The 18,868-nt window shown below is 51.1% G+C and overlaps 1 protein-coding gene across 1 annotated transcript in view; it reads right to left on the bottom strand.

The window, feature by feature from the left end:
* SIK3 (SIK family kinase 3) overlaps positions 1-1,930 on the bottom strand; it is a 136,625-nt gene extending 134,695 nt beyond the window's left edge. The window contains exon 1 of the mRNA XM_075606603.1: positions 1,729-1,930. Within this exon, the coding sequence (XP_075462718.1) occupies positions 1,729-1,884 (156 nt within the window). The 5' untranslated portion in view covers positions 1,885-1,930. The remainder of the gene's footprint in view (positions 1-1,728) is intronic.
* Between the last annotated feature and the right edge of the window lie 16,938 nt (positions 1,931-18,868).

The raw sequence follows: 18,868 nt of genomic DNA, 5'->3' as shown, positions 1-18,868 counted from the left end.
TCATCTCTCCATACAAGTGACAGCCCCGCCACCATCATCTCTCCATACAAGTGCCAGCCCCGCCATCATCTCTCCATACAAGTGACAGCCCCCCCGCCATCATCTCTCCATACAAGTGACAGCCCCGCCATCATCTCTCCATACAAGTGACAGCCCCGTCACCATCATCTCTCCATACAAGTGCCAGCCCCGCCATCATCTCTCCATACAAGTGCCAGCCCCGCCATCATCTCTCCATACAAGTGACAGCCCCGCCGCCATCATCTATCCATACAAGTGCCAGCCCCACCACCATCATCTCTCCATACAAGTGACAGCCCCGCCGCCATCATCTATCCATACAAGTACCAGCCCCACCACCATCATCTAAATACAAGTGCCAGCCGCCCCGCCATCATCTCTCCATACAAGTGACAGCCCCGCCGCCATCATCTATCCATACAAGTGCCAGCCCCGTCGCCGTCATCTCTCCATACAAGTGCCAGCCCCACCCCCATCATCTCTCCATACAAGTGCCAGCCCCGTCACCATCATCTCTCCATACAAGTGACACCCCCGCCACAACATCTCTCCATACAAGTACCAGGCCCGCCACCATCATCTCTCCATACAAGTGCCAGCCCCGCCACCATCATCTCTCCATACAATTGCCAGCCCCGCCGCCAGCATCTCTCCATACAAGTGACAGCCCCCTCCATACAAGTGCCAGCCCCATCGCCATCATTATCTCTCCATAAAAGTGCCAGCCCCGTCGCCATCATCTCTCCATACAAGTGCCAGCCCCGCCGCCAGCATCTCCCCATACAAGTGCCAGCCCCGTCGCCATCATCTCCCCATACAAGTGACAGCTGCGCCGCCATCATCTCTCCATACAAGTGCCAGCCCCGCCACCATCATCTCCCCATACAAGTGACAGCTGCGCCGCCATCATCTCTCCATACAAGTGCCAGCCCCGCCAGTATCATCTCTCCATACAAGTGCCAGCCCCGTCGCCGTCATCTCTCCATACAAGTGCCAGCCCCGCCATCATCTCTCCAAACAAGTGCCAGCCCAGCCATCATCTCTCCAAACAAGTGCCAGCCCCGCCATCATCTCTCCATACAAGTGCCAGCCCCGCCGCCATCATCTCTCCATACAAGTGCCAGCCCCGCCGCCAGCATCTCCCCATACAAGTGCCAGCCCCGCCGCCAGCATCTCCCCATACAAGTGCCAGCCCCGCCGCCAGCATCTCCCCATACAAGTGCCAGCTGCGCCGCCATCATCTCTCCATACAAGTGACTCTTTAGGATAACAGACTGTAGATGATAGGACATAATATCATTAAGTGACACATCCCAACACTAAGTGACCGGCTGACATTCTCTCTCCCACGAGGACGACCTCCCCTCGTCACAAGACTCCCCCAAACTTATTTCGCCCCCACACCGCAGCCCAACCTCTCCCCCCCTGGTCACCTTGGCCCGGGTCACTATGCGTCCTCCTCAGGTCACTGTGTACTGCTCCCCCTCCCCAGGTCACTGTGTACTGCTCCCCCTCCCCAGGTTACACTGTGTTCCCTGATCCCCGGTCCAGGTCACTATGCACTCCCCCACCCCTCTGTCCCCCATGGTCCGAGTCACTATGTGCCCCCGCCCCCCCCCCACTTGTTCCGGGGCACTGGTGCAGGTCTCTATGCGCCGCCCCCCCGGTGCCCTGTTCCTCCTCTCCCCCGTGCCCCGGTCCCCTCACCTTGGTCCGGGTCACCATGTGCGTCGCCAGCTTCACCACCGCGAAGTTTCCCTTCCCGATAGTCCGCTCTATCTCGTAATGTCCAATGTGCACCGCGCGTTGCGGCGGGTGCGGGAGGTGAGTCCCGGGGCCCCCGGGGCCGCGCGCAGCCGCCATCTTGTGCAGCGAGTCCCGGACTGACCGGCGGCGTGACGTCACGGGGCGGGGCTTCCTGGAGGCCACACCAGGCGGAGACTGGGGGGAAGGGGCGGAACTCAGTGACGTAGGGGCGTGGCTAGAAGAGGAGGGAGGCGTGCCTAGGAGAGTAGCGGGCGAGGCTACCTGCGGGGCGGGGCTACATGATGAATGGGCGTGGCTATGCGATGAGCAGGTCTTGGCTACGTGCCGAAGGGGCGTGGCGAGACTTATTTTTGTAGCTTTTTTCCCTAATTTTCAATAAATCTTTATTTAAATATAACAGTAACACAACATGTTATTTCTTTATTCGTTTGTAACACTTTGGGGGTTAAAATAGATTTTTCATCAAACTACATAACTCACTAATTAGCACTTGTAATGACATTTTATTTATGTATAACATGTTACCAGGACGTAATACACTGAGTATTATTTATTTATGAATAACATGTTACCAGGAAGTACTACAATAAGAGTATTATTTATTTTTTGTAGTGGGGTATCCCCTGGCTACTATTCTGCCTAATGGGCTGGCAGTAACCCCTGGTACTATCGGTTGCCAGTAGTTGGTATGGGTTTTTCCCCCTCACCTTTGGTACTTGCACTTGAGTGACAGCAGGGGGAGGTACATCCTGTTGTTGCTGGGACAACTGGGTGCCCGCCTTCTGGCTGTACTTAAAAGTTAGAGGTAGTGTCCTTCCCCTCTGAGGAAGGTAGGTCACACAACTGGGAGCCTGAGATTGGGGCCTTCCCATATGCTCGTCCCTCCGGGGAGGAGTGAGTTTGATTATACATCTGCCTCCTCTAGTGAGGTGGGGAAGAGCTAGGGCGGCTGCAGGTGCCCTTGGCCTGAAGGGACTGTCCAGGGACCATCATCCAGTGAGAGCTCGTAGGCCTTTTCCTGGCCGTTCAAAAGCTTCCAGCCCAGTTACAGTGCTACCGCTCATACGTGAGACTTTAGCTGAGCACCAGAACTATGCTATGGAACAACCTTTTTTGCCGCCGAGGGAGTCCTATATTGCCAGTATGGAGGGAGCACCTCTTTGGGAAGTGGAGCAGATTAAGGACATGTTCCTACAGAGACTGTTTTGCCTGAACCACACATGCCATTGAATTTCAAACGTATGGTGAGGTGGGAGAGAAACAGGTTGAAATCGTAATTCTATTTTCAGGACCCAGTAGGAGGGGATATAGAGTTTGAGTATAGTACCGGGGATGAGGAGATTGAGTTTAGGCCCGACGAGAGTGAAGGGAGTGAGCCTTGGCCCATAGGGAATGAGTTAAGGGACTTTTCTGATAGTCATTAAGGATGATACACCGATAATTGTTGTAGAGTATTTCCCCAGTTTTGAGTCTGCATCGCCTCATGCTTCACCCCCCTGGGTTAGTAAGATTATGATGGAGTATCAGCAAGATTGGGGTATGCCTAGTTCCGACAAAAGAGCTATGGGGTTATCCTGGCGGGTTATTTCTGCGTTCTTAAATTCCATACCTACCACCTTGCCGGGCTGTGTGTGCCCATTATGTTACCAGGGATGTTGTTCGACGGTTGCTTTAAATTCAGTAGGTCATGCCGTGTGCAGACCACCGTAACAGGGTATTTTCAGTGACAGTGCCCGGTAGTACAGAGCATCAGTTTGCCATTAAAACCGGAGCAGTAATATAACAAGGTTCTCCATGTTGGAGAAACCTATGTTAATACTACAGCCATTTTGTATGTGTTTATTCAAATACCCTGACGTGCTGTTTTTCACAGAGAACTGTATATCATGCATATTAATGTGATGATCATGTGAACTGTTATCTTGTTTTTGTTCAGGTTTCATTTGACAATGGTACCCGAAAATGTAGAACCCAAGCGGGGTCGTTGGGAATCCACCAGAGGGAGAGGGTAGCAGGGTCCCCCCTGACTACTATTCTACCCAATGGGCTGGCAGTAAACCCTGGTACTATCAGGTTGCTAGTAGTTGGTATGGGGTTTTCCCCCTCACCTTTGGTACTGCACTTGAGTGACAGCAGAAGGTGGTACATCCTGTTGTAGCTGGGACAACGGGGTGCCCGCCTTCTGGCTGTACTTAAGGGCAGGACCACCCTAAAGTTAGTAGTGCCTTCCGCCACTTGAGGAAGGCAGGTCACACATTGGAGAGGCTGCATATTGGGCCTACTCTATTCCTCTTCCCCTTGGGGGAGAGTGAGTGTGTACTTTACCTCCGCCTCTGCTAGGGAGGTGGGGAAGAGCTAGGACGGCTTCCGGTTGCCCTTGGCCTGTAGTGGCGGTCTAAGGACCATCATCCGGTGAATCCTGAGAGACTGTATTGGGCAGATCCTGCCTTGTTCCTGTTACTGCAGAGTATAGTAATAAACCTGTTCCTGTTTGCAATATACCTCCTGCCTGGTGCGTGACCTTACTGGGGGGAGAGGTAATAAGTTCTACCGTGGGAGATCACCTTCAGTTCCTGGAGTCCATGGCAGATGGAGGTGCTGCACTGCTAAGGAGATATGTGGGGTATGAGCCCCAGAAGCCTGTTCCTGTGTCCCCACTACCATCGGCGGATGACTCAGCCCTCCTGTTACCAGCAGGTATATGCACCATACACCCTGTAATGGCCCCTATCTGCGATTGGGCGGGGGAAACACTGTTACATATGTATAACATGTGTCACCAGGAACTAATATATTGAGAGTATTATTTTATTTATTTATAACATGTTGTTACATTTATTTTTAACATGTTGTCTAAATTTAGCATAGGTTGAACTTGATGGACCTACGTCTTTTTTCAACCTCATCTACTATGTAACATTTACTATGTAACATGTGTTACCAGGAAGTAATACACTGAGAGTATCATTTATTTTATTTATTTATAACATGTGTTACCAGGAAGCAATACATTGAGAGTATTATTTATTTATAAGGTGTGTTACTAGGAAGTAATACATTTAGAGTATTATTTATTTATACGGTGTGTTACTAGGAAGTAATACATTGAGAGTATTATTTATTTTAATTATTCATAACATGTGTTACCAGGAAGCAATACATTGAGAGTATTATTTATTTATAAGGTGTGTTACTAGGAAGTAATACATTGAGAGTATTATTTATAAGTTGTGTTACTAGGAAGTAATACATTGAGAGTATTATTTATTTTAACTATTCATAACATGTGTTACCAGGAAGCACATGTGCAGAGCTTTCCAAACCTCACAGGTCTCTTCTTCACAGGTCAAAATGGTCGGCGGGGGGGGGGGGGGGGGGACAGGTACACAATGCAGCAATATATTTAAGATAAAGCCACGGCCCTCTCTGTGATATTTTATTTAAAAGAAAACACAGTTCTGGTCATTATAACAAGGCTTGCTGTGGAAAACCGGAATGTCTCGCAGACACTAGGATAATATGGAGCTTTATTGTATACAAATCTCCCAGCTGCAAAGCAAGGGCCAAAACTGCCCCCAATTCATGAAGAAAAACTTTCCACCTGAAAGCAGATACATGGGATAAATCTGCTGCTGGGATACTCTTTTTGCACCAGTTTTGAAGCCAAGAGACTTTGCTAAGTGACACATTGAGTGACTGTTAACGAGTATAATTAAAGACCATTTGGAAATTAATCAAATATGTAATTTTATTGTTCTCATAAACCATAGAAATTAATTAGCCTGACACCTGCGTACGAATCAGACACACACATCAGGGACATATATATATATATAATGTATTATTCTATATATTGCATTATTATATATTTTGCATTATTATTATATATGTTGCATTATTATATATTTTGCATTATTATTATTATTATTATTATTATTATATGTTACATTATTATTAGTATTATATATGTTGCATTATTATTATTAGTATATATGTTGCATTATTATTATGAAAATATATATTACATTATTATTATATTGTGCATTATTATTATTAATATATATATGTTGCATATTAATATGTTTTTTTATTAATATATATGTTGTATTATTATTAATATATATGTTGCATATTATTATTAATATATATGTTGTATTATTATTATATATATATATATATATCTCCTTCACAAAGACACAGATAACACTTTTAGTGACACATTATAACAGGATCAGTGCAGCTGACATTGTTCTTAATAAAGTTTGCTCTAGACAAGGACCGGTTTGTACGTCACCAGTATGTAGGCGGGGCAATGACGTCGGAAGGAACGTGTAGGTAGGAGGAGCGAGCGGGCCTGGCGGGAGGGGCTGCCTGTGGCTCCGCCTCTGGTACTGTGTGACGGCGCCCCGTTGCCATAACAACGTTGAATTCTCGAGGGAGGGGAAGGGGCTTCTAGCCGCACGCCAACGTGGTGACGCAGCCATGGAATGACGCGTGGGGGGAGACGCTCTGCTGCAGGAGCGAGGAGGGGTAACCATGGCGACAGTGACGTCAGAACATAGAGGCGCTGCGGGTGCTCCAGGGTGACACCACGTGGTAGAGAGAGAGCGGGAGAGGAGGGAGTAAGAGGCTAATAAGAAAGGGGGGAGAGAGAGAATGAGAGGGGGGAGAGGAGAGATTAAGGGATGGGGAGAGAGATTTAGGCCCCGGACATGTTACCTGCTTGCTGGCGGAAGCGCGCTGAGGCGCGCTCCCGCTCAGCACTGAGCCCCTACAGCCGCAATTAGAGCGGCTTTAGTAGGGGCTCACCTGCGCTTCCGCGCGCTTGCGGAAGCGCAGGTCTTGGGGGAATTTAAAATTCCCCCGCTTGCCGGCGAGACAGGCCGGTCACGTGAGCGGTTCGCCCAATGAGGGCGAACCAGCTCCTTGACGTCACTGGCCCGCCCCCGGCCAGTGACGCGCCTGCCCCCGGACCGCCCCCTGACGGCTACTGAGAGCGCTTGCGGTAAGCAACCGCAAGGCCAGGGAAAGCACCCGCTTTCCATGCGCCTCAGCGTGCCTCAGCACACCAGCAGGGACCATGGACTCGGCCTAAGAGAGGAGAGAGAGAGACTAAGAGAGGGGAGAGGAGAGAGACTAAGGCCTCGGGCATGGTCAGCGCCCGTGCTGAGGCGCGCTGCTGCTCGGCAGTGAGCCCCTGCAGTCGCAATGAGAGCGGCTTTAGCAGGGGCTCATGCACGCTTGCGGAAGCGTGTGTCTTAAATCTTTCGTTTCTGATCTCCCCGGAGCGCAGGGCCGGTCACGTGAGCGGTTCGCTCTGTGACGTCACAGACCCCGGACAGCGCGCGGTCTAAGGCCAGGGAAAGCACCCGCTTTCCATGCGCCTCAGCGTGCCTCAGCACACCAGCAGGGACCATGGACTCGGCCTAAGAGAGGAGAGAGAGAGACTAAGAGAGGGGAGAGGAGAGAGACTAAGGCCTCGGGCATGGTCAGCGCCCGTGCTGAGGCGCGCTGCTGCTCGGCAGTGAGCCCCTGCAGTCGCAATGAGAGCGGCTTTAGCAGGGGCTCATGCACGCTTGCGGAAGCGTGTGTCTTAAATCTTTCGTTTCTGATCTCCCCGGAGCGCAGGGCCGGTCACGTGAGCGGTTCGCCCAATGAGGGCGAACCAGCTCTGTGACGTCACAGACCCCCGACACCCCCCGGACAGCGCGCGGTCTAAGGCCAGGGAAAGCAGCCGCTTTCCCTCAGCCTCCGTGCGCCTCCGCACGGCTGAAGTCTCTATGGACTCAGCCTTAGGCTGAGTCCATGGTGACTCAGCCCATGCGGAGGCGCGCTGAGGCTGAGGGAAAGTTGGTGCTTTCCCTGGCCTTGGTTAGCGCGCCGTCCGGGGGCGGGCCAGTGACGTCACAGGGCGAACCGCTCACGTCACCGGCCCTGCGCTCCCATGAGCGTTGAAATCTAAAATTTGGATAAGACCTACGCTTCCGCACGCCTGCGGAAGCCCCTACTAAAGCCGCTCTCATTGCGGCTGCAGGGGCTCACTGGTAAGTGAGAGCGCGCCTCAGCACGGGTCAGCGCATAAGCGCTGACCATGCCCGAGGCCTTAGGCTGAGTCCCTGCTGGCGCTGAGCGCGCTCATGATTAGAGCATGAGTGCCGGGTGTCCTGCAACTTGCGCACTCGGGGAGGAGGAGGCGGTGGGACGCAATTGGGGGCTATCTGAGCAAGCGGGAAAGTTTAAAAAATTTATTTACAAAAGCGCCAAGCGTGTGTGCCCGCGCATGCACGCATCGCGTGAGCCGGAACTTGCATATATATATATATAGATGTACGTAACCGCGCCAAGCGCCGCCCGCTCAGCGCCAGTGGGGACTCAGCCTAAGAGGGAGTGAGAGAGAGACACTAAGGCCAGGTCCATGGTGCCTTTGCCCGAGCGGAGGCGGGTGCTGCTGTGTCGTCACCCGCATGAAGCGGGTTCTTTTTTTTGGCCATGGTACGCGTGCCGTGCGTGAGCGTGTGTGGGGGCATACCAGTAACGTCACGGAGCCGGTTCGCTCTCATTGGGCGAACCGCACACGTGACCTGTCTGTCGCGCTGAGAAATCAGTTTAACAGATTTCTCACACAACGCGCACCTCCTCCTGCCTTGAGGCAGTCTGTTCGCTCAGCGTGCGGACGCCTCTGCATGGTGTGCAGTACCATGGCCCCAGCCTTAGAGAGGGGAGAGGAATAGAGAGACTAAGAGGGGGGAGAGAGAGAGACTAAGAGAGGGGGAGAGGAAGAGAGGGGGGAGAACGAGATTAAGAGAGGGGGAGAGGAGAGAGAGACTAAGAGGGGAGAGAGGGAGTGAGAGAGACTAAGGGGAGAGGAAGAGAGAGACTAAGAGAGGGGGAGGGGCAGCATTCTGGCGGGTATGACGGGCGAGGGCGGGTGGCACGCTGGCAGGTATGTGACGGGTGAGGGCGGGCAGCACGCTGGCGGGTATGTGACGGACGAGGGCGTGCGGCACGCTGGCGGGTATGTGATGGGCAAGGGCGGGCGGCACGCTGGCGGGTATGTGACGGGTGAGGGCAGGCAGCACGCTGGCGGGTATGTGACGGACGAGGGCGGGCGGCACGCTGGCGGGTATGTGACGGGCGAGGGCGGCCGGCACGCTGGCGGGTATGACGGGTGAGGACGGGCGGCACGCTGGCGGGTATGTGACGGGCGAGTGGCACGCTGGCGGGTATGTGACGGGCGAGGGCGGGTGGTACTCTGGCGGTATGTGACGGGTGAGGGCGGGCGGCACGCTGGCGGGTATGTGACGGACGAGTGCGGCCGGCACGCTGGCGGTATGTGACGGGTGAAAGCGGGCAGCACGCTGGCGGGTATGTGACGGGTGAGGGTGGGCGGCACGCTGGCGGGTATGTGACGGACGAGGGCGGGCAGCACGCTGGCGGGTATGTGACGGGTAAGGGCGGGCGGCACGCTGGCGGGTATGAGACGGGGAGGGCAGGCGGCACACTGGCGGGTATGTGACGGGGGAGGGCGGATTGCACGCTGGAGGGTATGTGACGGGTGAGGGCGGGCAGCACGCTGACGGGTATGTGACGGGGAGCTCAGGCAGCACGCTGGCGGGTATGTGACGGGTGAGGGTGGGCGGCACGCTGGCGGGTATGTGACGGACGAGGGCGGGCAGCACGCTGGCGGGTATGTGACGGACGAGGGCGGGCAGCACGCTGGCGGGTATGTGACGGGGAGGGAGGGCGGCACGCTGGCGGGTATGTGACGGGGAGGGCAGGCGACATGCTGGCAGGTATGTGACGGGCGAGGGCGGGCGGCACGCTGGCGGGTATGTGACGGGTGAGGGCGGGCGGCACGCTGGCGGGTATGTGACGGGTGAGGGCGAGCGGCACGCTGGTGGGTATGTGACAGGGCGGGCGGCACGCTGGTGGGTATGTGATGGGCGAGGGCGGGCAGCACGCTGACGGGTATGTGACGGGTGAGGGCGGGCAGCACGCAGACGGGTATGTGACGGGCGAGGGCGGGCAGCACGCTGGCGGGTATGTGACGGGGAGGGCGGGCGGCACGCTGGCGGGTATTTGACGGGGAGGGCGGGCGGCACGCTGGCGGGTATGTGACGGACGAGGGCGGGCGGCACGCTGACGGGTATGTGACGGGTGAGGGTGGGTGGCACGCTGGCGGGTATGTGACGGGCGAGGGCGGGCAGCACGCTGGCGGGTATGTGACGGGCGAGGGCGGGCAGCACGCTGGCGGGTGTAGCCTTTTTTCTCACATTACAGAGATGGGAAGACATTACCAAGAACCTCAGAATCAGGCGCATCCTGAGTGGATGGGGCAGACGAGCCGGTGATGGGAGAGAGGTTACTGGAGCAAGGCGTTGGGTGTGCACAGCCATACCAGATTAATCTGTTTGGGGCCGTGTAAAACCGAGATTATAGTGGCCGCGATGGCGCGCGCCACCAAAACAAATACCTGTGTTCCGTTGAGGTGCACATAGTGGGCGTGACCGCGACCAGGCGGATGCGCGACGGAGCGGCAGAATCCAGGAGAGACAAATAAATTTGTTTCTCCATGCGGTGAGCGCGTGACGTCAGCGTCACGTGACGCGGTTCTGCCAATCATGATGAGCCTCTCACATGACGTCGCGGGCCACGCCGCCTGGATACAGTGCAGGATTTGCGTGCACCTCGCTAGTGACGTCGCACGTGCGCCCTGCAGCGGCAACTATAATCTCGGTCTTCGAGAAGTACAACCAGGGAGACCGATTTGGGGGAAATAAAACCCTGGTTCTATTCAGCCTGTTACTTTAAACAATGCAGGAAATCATAAACATAAACAAAGGGCTCACTCACTTCCCCAGTCCCTATTCTCTAATGTTTTACTTCTGTATAATCTCTGCTTGGAAAAACAATAAAAATGTAAGTTGAAAAAAAAAAAAAAGTTAAGAATACAACGGGTATATGTAATACCAAAGAAGGAGATTGAGACACTTCCCTCACTTCTAGGTGTGTCCGATACTATGGAGTGTCCTATTGGATCTGACAGTCCTGTGGTGGTAGACTCATTATTGGCATGTCCAAGTGGTGACTGCCATCCTACAACGATTCACTCACCTTCTGCTCCTAAATCCTCCCTAAGTCTGCTGGTCAGAAAGCGTATTGCACAGCAGATGCTAATGCCAATTATTGACTATGGAGACATAGTATATGGCTCGGCTCCTCAAACCCACCTTAGCAAACTTGACACCCTCTACAATTCAATTTGTCGTTTTGTTCTCCAATGCAACTACAACACACATCACTGCGAAATGCTCAAAGAACTAGATTGGTCATCACTAGAGTCTAGGCGCAAAGTTCACCTTTCCTGTCTCACCCTCAAATACTTTCTGGGCAAGCTACCCAGCTACCTGAACAAGCTCCTCACCCCTACCACATGCAGCACCTATCACCTGAGATCAGACTCCAAAAGACTATTCATGGTCCCAAGGCTCAACAAAGTATCCGGACGTTCCTCCTTCTCCTTCCGTGCACCCCAAAACTGGAACAACCTACCAGAGACTCTCATATCCACCACCAGTTTAAGTTCTTTCAAATCTAAAGCTGTCTCACATTTTAATCTAGTCTGTAACTGTTTCATACGCTCATAATATATATTTTCTTTAACTATGCACGCAATGTCTTGTATATAATGTATACCCTGCTCATTTATGTAACTGTACTTGTAACCATGTATTATTTGTTTTACTCTGTGCCCAGGACATACTTGAAAACGAGAGGTAACTCTCAATGTATTACTTCCTGGTAAAATATTTTATAAATAAATAAATCATTATTTTATCCATACTATCCTAAGGGCAACTACATTCAATGCATTTTATGCATTAGTATTGAAAGACTTTGATAATGATGCTCCAAGCCTTCTAACACCCAAGCTAATCTCACTTTGGGTGAAAAGGGGGCTCTTAAGGAGCTACAAGATTAAAATACTATAACTATTAGATAAGATGATAAATGTGGCAATATTTTCATACAGGAAAGGGATGTATATGTCAGGGAAGCAGAGAGATTGTTATCTGAAACTAAATCTTAGGCCTTGCCCCCGCTGCCTACTACAGCACCCGCTGTGGCGGACGCTGCACGGACCAGAGCCCTCCCCTCAATGCACCGGGCCCGCTGCGAGGGGGGGCCGCAGCGCTGGGGCGAGAGTTGCTCCTGCTCAACTCGCGACGAGCGATAAGGCACGCCCCCCGGCGGTTCATCCAATGAGGGCGAACATGCCGGGTGACGTCATGGCCACGCCCCCGTCACCCCCCCCCCCGTTCTCTCTTCCTGCAGTAAGCTGCAGACTGGGGAATCGGCTGCACGCGCAGCCAATCTCGCGGGCGCGCGTTGCAGCGGAGTTACCGGGGCCTTAGCCTTATGCACCACTCACTGCAGACCCCACAACTGAAGACTAAGCCCTATATCTCTTGAATTTCGCCAAATCTGAGGGTATTATTTCCTCTACAGAATACAAATTCCTCTATAATCCTTATCCGCGTTATCCAATATTTTATCATTTGTCCAAAGTCCACAAGTATTTAGTGAATCCATCAGGTAGGCCCATTATCTCCGGAGTCCATGACGGGTATGTCCAGGTATATGGACCACTTTTGACAACCCTATATGGTTCACTTGCCATCCTACCTGAGGGACACCCTACACGTCGGGGACTCTGTCTCAGGCATAAAGTGGAAATCCACGTGTTTATGAGCCACGCTTGATGTAGAAGCTTTGAACACAAATATAGAACACGAAAAAGGAATCACTGCTATTCAATATTTTCTGGGTGCAGATAACAAAATTCCTATACCTCAACAACAATTTTTGTTATCATGTATTCGCTTTATCCTGTCCCATAATTTTTTTTTCTATTTAGTGATGTATACTATCCTCAGATCTGTGGAACGTCCATGGGAACCAGGTTCGCCCCCATATATGCAAACCTTTTTATGGGATTCTGGGAGCTCAATTCCATCTGGGCCAATCCCAAACTGGGGGCGGACCTTGTGTACTATGGCCTTTTTATGGATGACATCATTATGATTTGGGATGGTGAAAGGGAGGTTTTAGAAGGCATCTTTTCTAGGTTCGAGCCCAATGATTTAGGTCTCAGAGTCACTCATTCAATCCACAAGGAACATATGGTCTTTTGAGATCTTGTTCTACTTGTGGATGGAGAACTGATTATACAGACAGAGGTACACTTCAAGGAGGTTTCTACAAATAGTTATCTGCACGCCAAGAGTTGTCACCATAAGAAATGGCACAAAAATATTCCTCTGCGCCAATTCAGCAGAATAAAGAGGAATTTTGGCTAAAGGGTACGATCATTCAGTCATAAAAGATTCACTGTATAAAGTCCACGATAGAATGTTTCTGCTCAATCAATCTAGGTCCAAGTCTTCCAACAATTGTAATGATTGGTCTGGAGTTCATAGTGGGGAATCTAAAACTAATACTACATTTTGTCCCAAATTTATAACCAAATACAACAATCAGCAGACAAAATGTTTTTAACAGGGTTACATGGAAATCTGGCTGAACCAAGGGGCCTGTGCAATTTAGCACCTCTGACCCTGGTTTCTTCAACGCCCCCGCGGTGAGAGGCTCCTGCCAGTCTGGTGGAATCAAATTGAAATGCAAAGGGCGTCCCTTGATCTAAGGATGTGGATACTTGAATTCTACCCTCCTGTCCAAATGGTCTTCACACCTTGGACATCCTCTGGGCCTTCATCTCCAGATGTCCTGCCAGACCTGCAGGCACCACTTCGCAGGCCCGGTGCCGGTCAGAGCATTGGTTCTGAAAGTCCAAGCTCATTTCTGTGCACAAACAGATATGTTTTAAAACACACTGTTCCATAAAATATACACTTTAAAAATATCCTAAGTCTTTTGGTTATGGGAAATAGAATAAGGCTAAGGACCCGCTCCCAGAGTCAGCGCGCCCGCACTGAAGACAGGCGGGGCGCTGACATACACAGATTGCGATATGCGGTCTGTAGGAAGCCGGAGCGGAAGGTGGGCGGGAGTGGGAAGATTGACAGGGAGGGGGCGTGGCTTGAGCGGAGGGACCCGCTACTCTCCCCCCCCCTCCCTCCACGGGCTCGGGCTGGAGCTGCTGATGGTAAGTAAAACACACACACAGTCATACACACACACACGCGCACACAGGCAGGCACTCACGCACTCATACACACACACACACACAGACAGAGGCAGGCACTCACGCACTCAGGCACACACATACACACAGACAGGCACGCACGCACTCAGACACACACACAGACAGGCACTCAGACACACACACAGACAGGCACTCACGCTGCTGTCACTCCACACTCCTCCCCGCTCCCCGAAGCCTCTCCTCCTCCCGAAGCCTCCCCTCCCCATTGGCTCACAGCCACACCACGTAACGTGTCAACGCTAGGGATCACCATTTTCTTGTGTCCCATAGCGGCTGACGCGCCACAGAGTGTAGTAAGCTGTGCAGCCAGGGGGGACCGGGACCGGCTCCGCAGGATTCCCCTGCTGGTGGGGAACATGCGTGTGGCCGCCCGCGCCAACGAGCGCAGCGGGACCGAGGCCTAAGAAGCTGCACGTTATTTCTTACTATACTTAGCCATATTCCCCACACTCTATACAATAACCTTAGGACTGGACTTATAAAAGTCCCCTCACAACCATGTAAATGATTTGAGTACCCCAGACCCCTATACCGGTTCTGGGTGACCTGGACATTTACTGGGTATCCCCATTAACCTAGGGACCCCTTGACTGTTTCAGGGACACCTCACATCCCTATGAATTGTGAAGAGCATATTAAAACGGCCAGTTATGAAAGGGGGATTAGCGGTACCTTGCTTGTTGGCATATTACAAAGCAGCCCAATTGAGCCAAATTGTCCAGTGGCACTCAGACCCGTCTTTGCGGAGATGGGTGGCGCTGGAAAGAGACTGCTGTGCACCAGTGGAGCTGCACGATTTAATTTGGCTTCCCACGCGTTGTGGAAACACAATAAAGATGCTGCTTCAGGCCATGGCGAACTCTCTGGCGGTATGGGGGAATTCCAAATTTAGACATACGCTTACCACCAAACAATCCCTAATGACCCCTTTATTCAAGAATCCGGATTTCGCTTTGGGGATGCTTAGTAAAAACTTTCTAATCTGGTCTCAGTCGGGTTATAAACGACTCAAAGATCTGGAGGGGCGGAAATTTATTAAAACATTTGAGCAAATTAAATCAGAGAAAGGGGTGCCAAACTCAGAATTATTTAGATACCTCCAGATCAGAACTTTTTACAATAAATTCCCAATTCGACCTCCAAGAACGAATTTTGAGCAAATGTGTTCGAGAGGAACGGACACACGGGGACTGACCTCTAGGATGTACATGGAAGTAATCTGCCCTGGGGAGACGGACGAACGCCGACTCAACTATTCACTTACCTGACTTTGAGTCCACTTTACGCTCCTCCCTCTCCTTTCTCAGCTCTGCTACAGACCCTGACAACCTGGTCAGAAAGTACAACTCTGTCTTGTCCTCGTCTCTTGATCTACATGCCCTGTTTTCTCTCTGCCACCCTCGCCCTTCTAACCCTAGACCCTGGCTAAATTCCCACACGCGCATGCTGCGTTCCTCCACTCGTTCCTCTGAACGCCTCTGGAGGAAGTCTCACACTCTCGCAGACTTCCTTCACTACAAATTTATGCTATCCTGTTTCAACTCTGCCCTCTCGCAAGCTAAACAAGCCTACTTTTCTGCACTAATCAACATGCACAAGTCTAACCCACGCCGACTGTTCTCTGTCTTTGATACTCTACTCAAACCACCCTCAGCTGCCTCTCCTTCCTCCATCTCCGCTCAGGACTTTGCTGACTATTTTAAGGAAAAGGTGGAATCCATACGGCAGAACATCCCCTGTTTCTTCCCCCCATCCTACACCTCTTCCTAACTCTCCTCCTGCCTTCCTTGACTCTTTTTCCACTGTCTCAGAGGAGGATGTGTCGCTGTTGATCGCCTCTTCTCCCTCTACCACTTGCCCTCTTGACCCCATTCCCTCCCATCTCCTAAAACCTCTAGCTCCTACTATAATCCCTACGCTTACACACATTTTTAACTCCTCCCTCTGCTCTGGAACCTTTCCATCCTCCTTCAAACATGCAACAGTCATACCATTACTCAAAAACAGCAAGCTTGACCCTACCTGTCTTTCTAACTATCGACCTGTCTCCCTCCTGCCTTTTGCCTCTAAACTCCTTGAACGTCTTGTATTCTCTCGCTTGCTCCATTTTCTCAACACCTATTCTCTCCTAGACCCTTTACAATCTGGCTTCCGCACTGCTCACTCCACCGAAACAGCCCTCACTAAAATAACTGACGACCTCCATGCTGCCAAAGACAGAGGTCATTACACTCTGCTCATATTACTCGACCTCTCTGCAGCATTTGACACAGTGGACCACCCTCTTCTCCTCCACATTCTCCATACTCTAGGTATTCGGAACAAAGCTCTATCCTGGATCTCATCCTACCTCTCCCATCGTACTTTTAGTGTCTCTTCTGCTAACACCTCCTCCTCCTCTATTGATCTCTCTGTGGGGGTACCCCAGGGCTCTGTCCTGGGACCTCTTCTCTTTTCTCTGTACACACTCTCTCTAGGTGACCTAATAACATCTTTTGGATTTAATTATCACCTCTATGCCGACGACACACAAATATACTTTTCAACACCTGACCTTACACCTGCTGTACAAACCAAAGTTTCTGAATGTCTCTCTGCTATATCATCCTGGATGGCCCTCCGACGACTTAAACTCAACATGGCTAAAACAGAGCTCCTCATACTTCCTCCCAAACCTGGCACTACTACCTCCTTCCACATTACTGTTGGAACTACAATCATTCACCCAGTAGCCCAAGCACGCTGCCTAGGGGTCACACTCGACTCATCTCTCACATTAGCCCCTCACATTCAAAACATTTCTAAAACTTGTCGCTTTTTCCTCCGCAATATAAGTAAGATACGCCCTTTCCTCTGTTGTTCGACTGCTAAAACTCTGACTCAGGCCCTCATTCTCTCCCGTCTTGATTACTGTAACCTCCTGCTGTCTGGCCTTCCTGCCTCTCACCTGTCTCCCCTACAATCTATCCTAAATGCTGCTGCCAGAATCACTCTACTCTTTCCTAGATCTGTCTCAGCATCTCCCCTCCTGAAATCCCTCTCCTGGCTTCCGATCAAATCCCGCATCTCACACTCCATTCTTCTCCTCACTTTTAAAGCTTTACATTCTTCTGCCCCTCCTTACATTTCATCCCTAATTTCTCGCTATGCACCATCCAGACTCTTGCGTTCTTCTCAAGGATGTCTTCTTTCTACCCCCTTTGTATCTAAAGCCCTCTCCCGCCTTAAACCTTTTTCACTGACTGCCCCACACCTCTGGAATGCCCTTCCCCTCAGTACCCGACTAGCACCCTCTCTATCCACCTTTAAGACCCACCTTAAGACACACTTGCTTAAAGAAGCATATGAATAGCACTGTGGATATTCTGAACACAGGATACATAAAGATTGGCCCCCTGCAGACGCACTTACCAGAACTCCCTCCTACTGTCTCTGTACGTTCTACCTACCTACCAATTAGACTGTAAGCTCCTCGGGGCAGGGACTCCTCTTCCGAAATGTTACTTTTATGTCTAAAGCACTTATTCCCGTGATCTATTATTTATATTATCTGTTATTTATTTGATTACCACATGTATTACTACTGTGAAGCGCTATGTACACTAATGGCGCTATATAAATAAAGACATACAATACAATACAACTACATGACGAAATGGGAGACAGATTTAGGGGAGACACTAGATGACGAAGACTGGGATCATATCCTACAGGCTGCAGCCAAAAGCTCAGTCTGTGCCACGTTAAAGGAGAATGCATATAAGGTCCTCATGCGTTGGTATCATACCCCACTCAAACTATCTAAATTTGTTAAAGGATATTCGCCGCTCTGCCCAAAGCAGTGTGGGGAATCAGCGGATCTAAAACATACGCTGTGGTCTTGCCTGAGGGTGGTCCCGATTTGGGAAAACATTAGGGAATGGTTACAGAGGATTCTCAACTTGGAGATCCCCCTGGATCCGTGGCTGTTCCTCTTGGGCAGGCGAATCCAGGGATTGCCAAAAGCGGCACACAAGCTGGTTGCACATTTCGCAACCGCCACCCGATGCGAGATCGCGGCAGTATGGAAACAAGATGAAATTCCAATTATCCCCAGAATTCGGAATAGAATTTGGCACGTTTGCCAGATGGAACAGCTGACCAGTTGGGTCAAGGACTCTGGCTTAAATTTCCTCAAAGTATGGGCCCCGTGGATTGCCCAGATAGACATCCCAGGGGTAGATACCGGCACGATCCTGCATTAATAGCGCTGAATGCGTTCTCCGGTGACGGGGTGAGACTCACGCACTTTCGTTAGAAGACAGGTAGGATACACCATAGGTTAGGAAGACCGAGTTGCTACGCCACTAACTATAAGAAGATTCCATTAGAATCAGAGCAGTCGAGGATGCAACACTCATGTTGCCAGTTCAAGGCCGTCCCACTCTGCCCCCCCCCTCCCCCTTTTGTGTGTCCCTGTTGTTGTCCAGTCTGAGTCATGTAGGTCAGGTTTGTCAAGTCTTGTGATTAAATGTAGTTGGTCAAGGATGAAAACTGTGGGTACTGCGATACCGAACAATGGAATGTGTCACATTATTTGCTTTGTAAAACCCAATAAAAATTTAAGTTGAAAAAAAAATGTCAAAGCAGACGCTCTCGACAATTTTTGGCAGAGGATCGTCAGGAGACCATACTTTCCTGAGCGTGTATACTCAGCTAACACGTTCGACTCGTTGCAAGACATCACGCAAACTCCATCTCACATCCCGGCGGGTCTCAACATGCCAGAAGGGCGCTTATTCACGGCACCTACGTTTCAGAGGAAGGTACTGGAATAGGGTCATTCGTCCAAAAGCTCTGGTCATCCAGGTACTA

The sequence above is a fragment of the Ascaphus truei genome, chromosome 6, assembly GCF_040206685.1.
Source record: "Ascaphus truei isolate aAscTru1 chromosome 6, aAscTru1.hap1, whole genome shotgun sequence".
NCBI classification, from domain to species: Eukaryota; Metazoa; Chordata; class Amphibia; order Anura; family Ascaphidae; genus Ascaphus; species Ascaphus truei.
The sequence above is the reverse complement of the archived record's forward strand: the minus strand, read 5'-3'. Positions and strand labels throughout refer to the sequence as shown.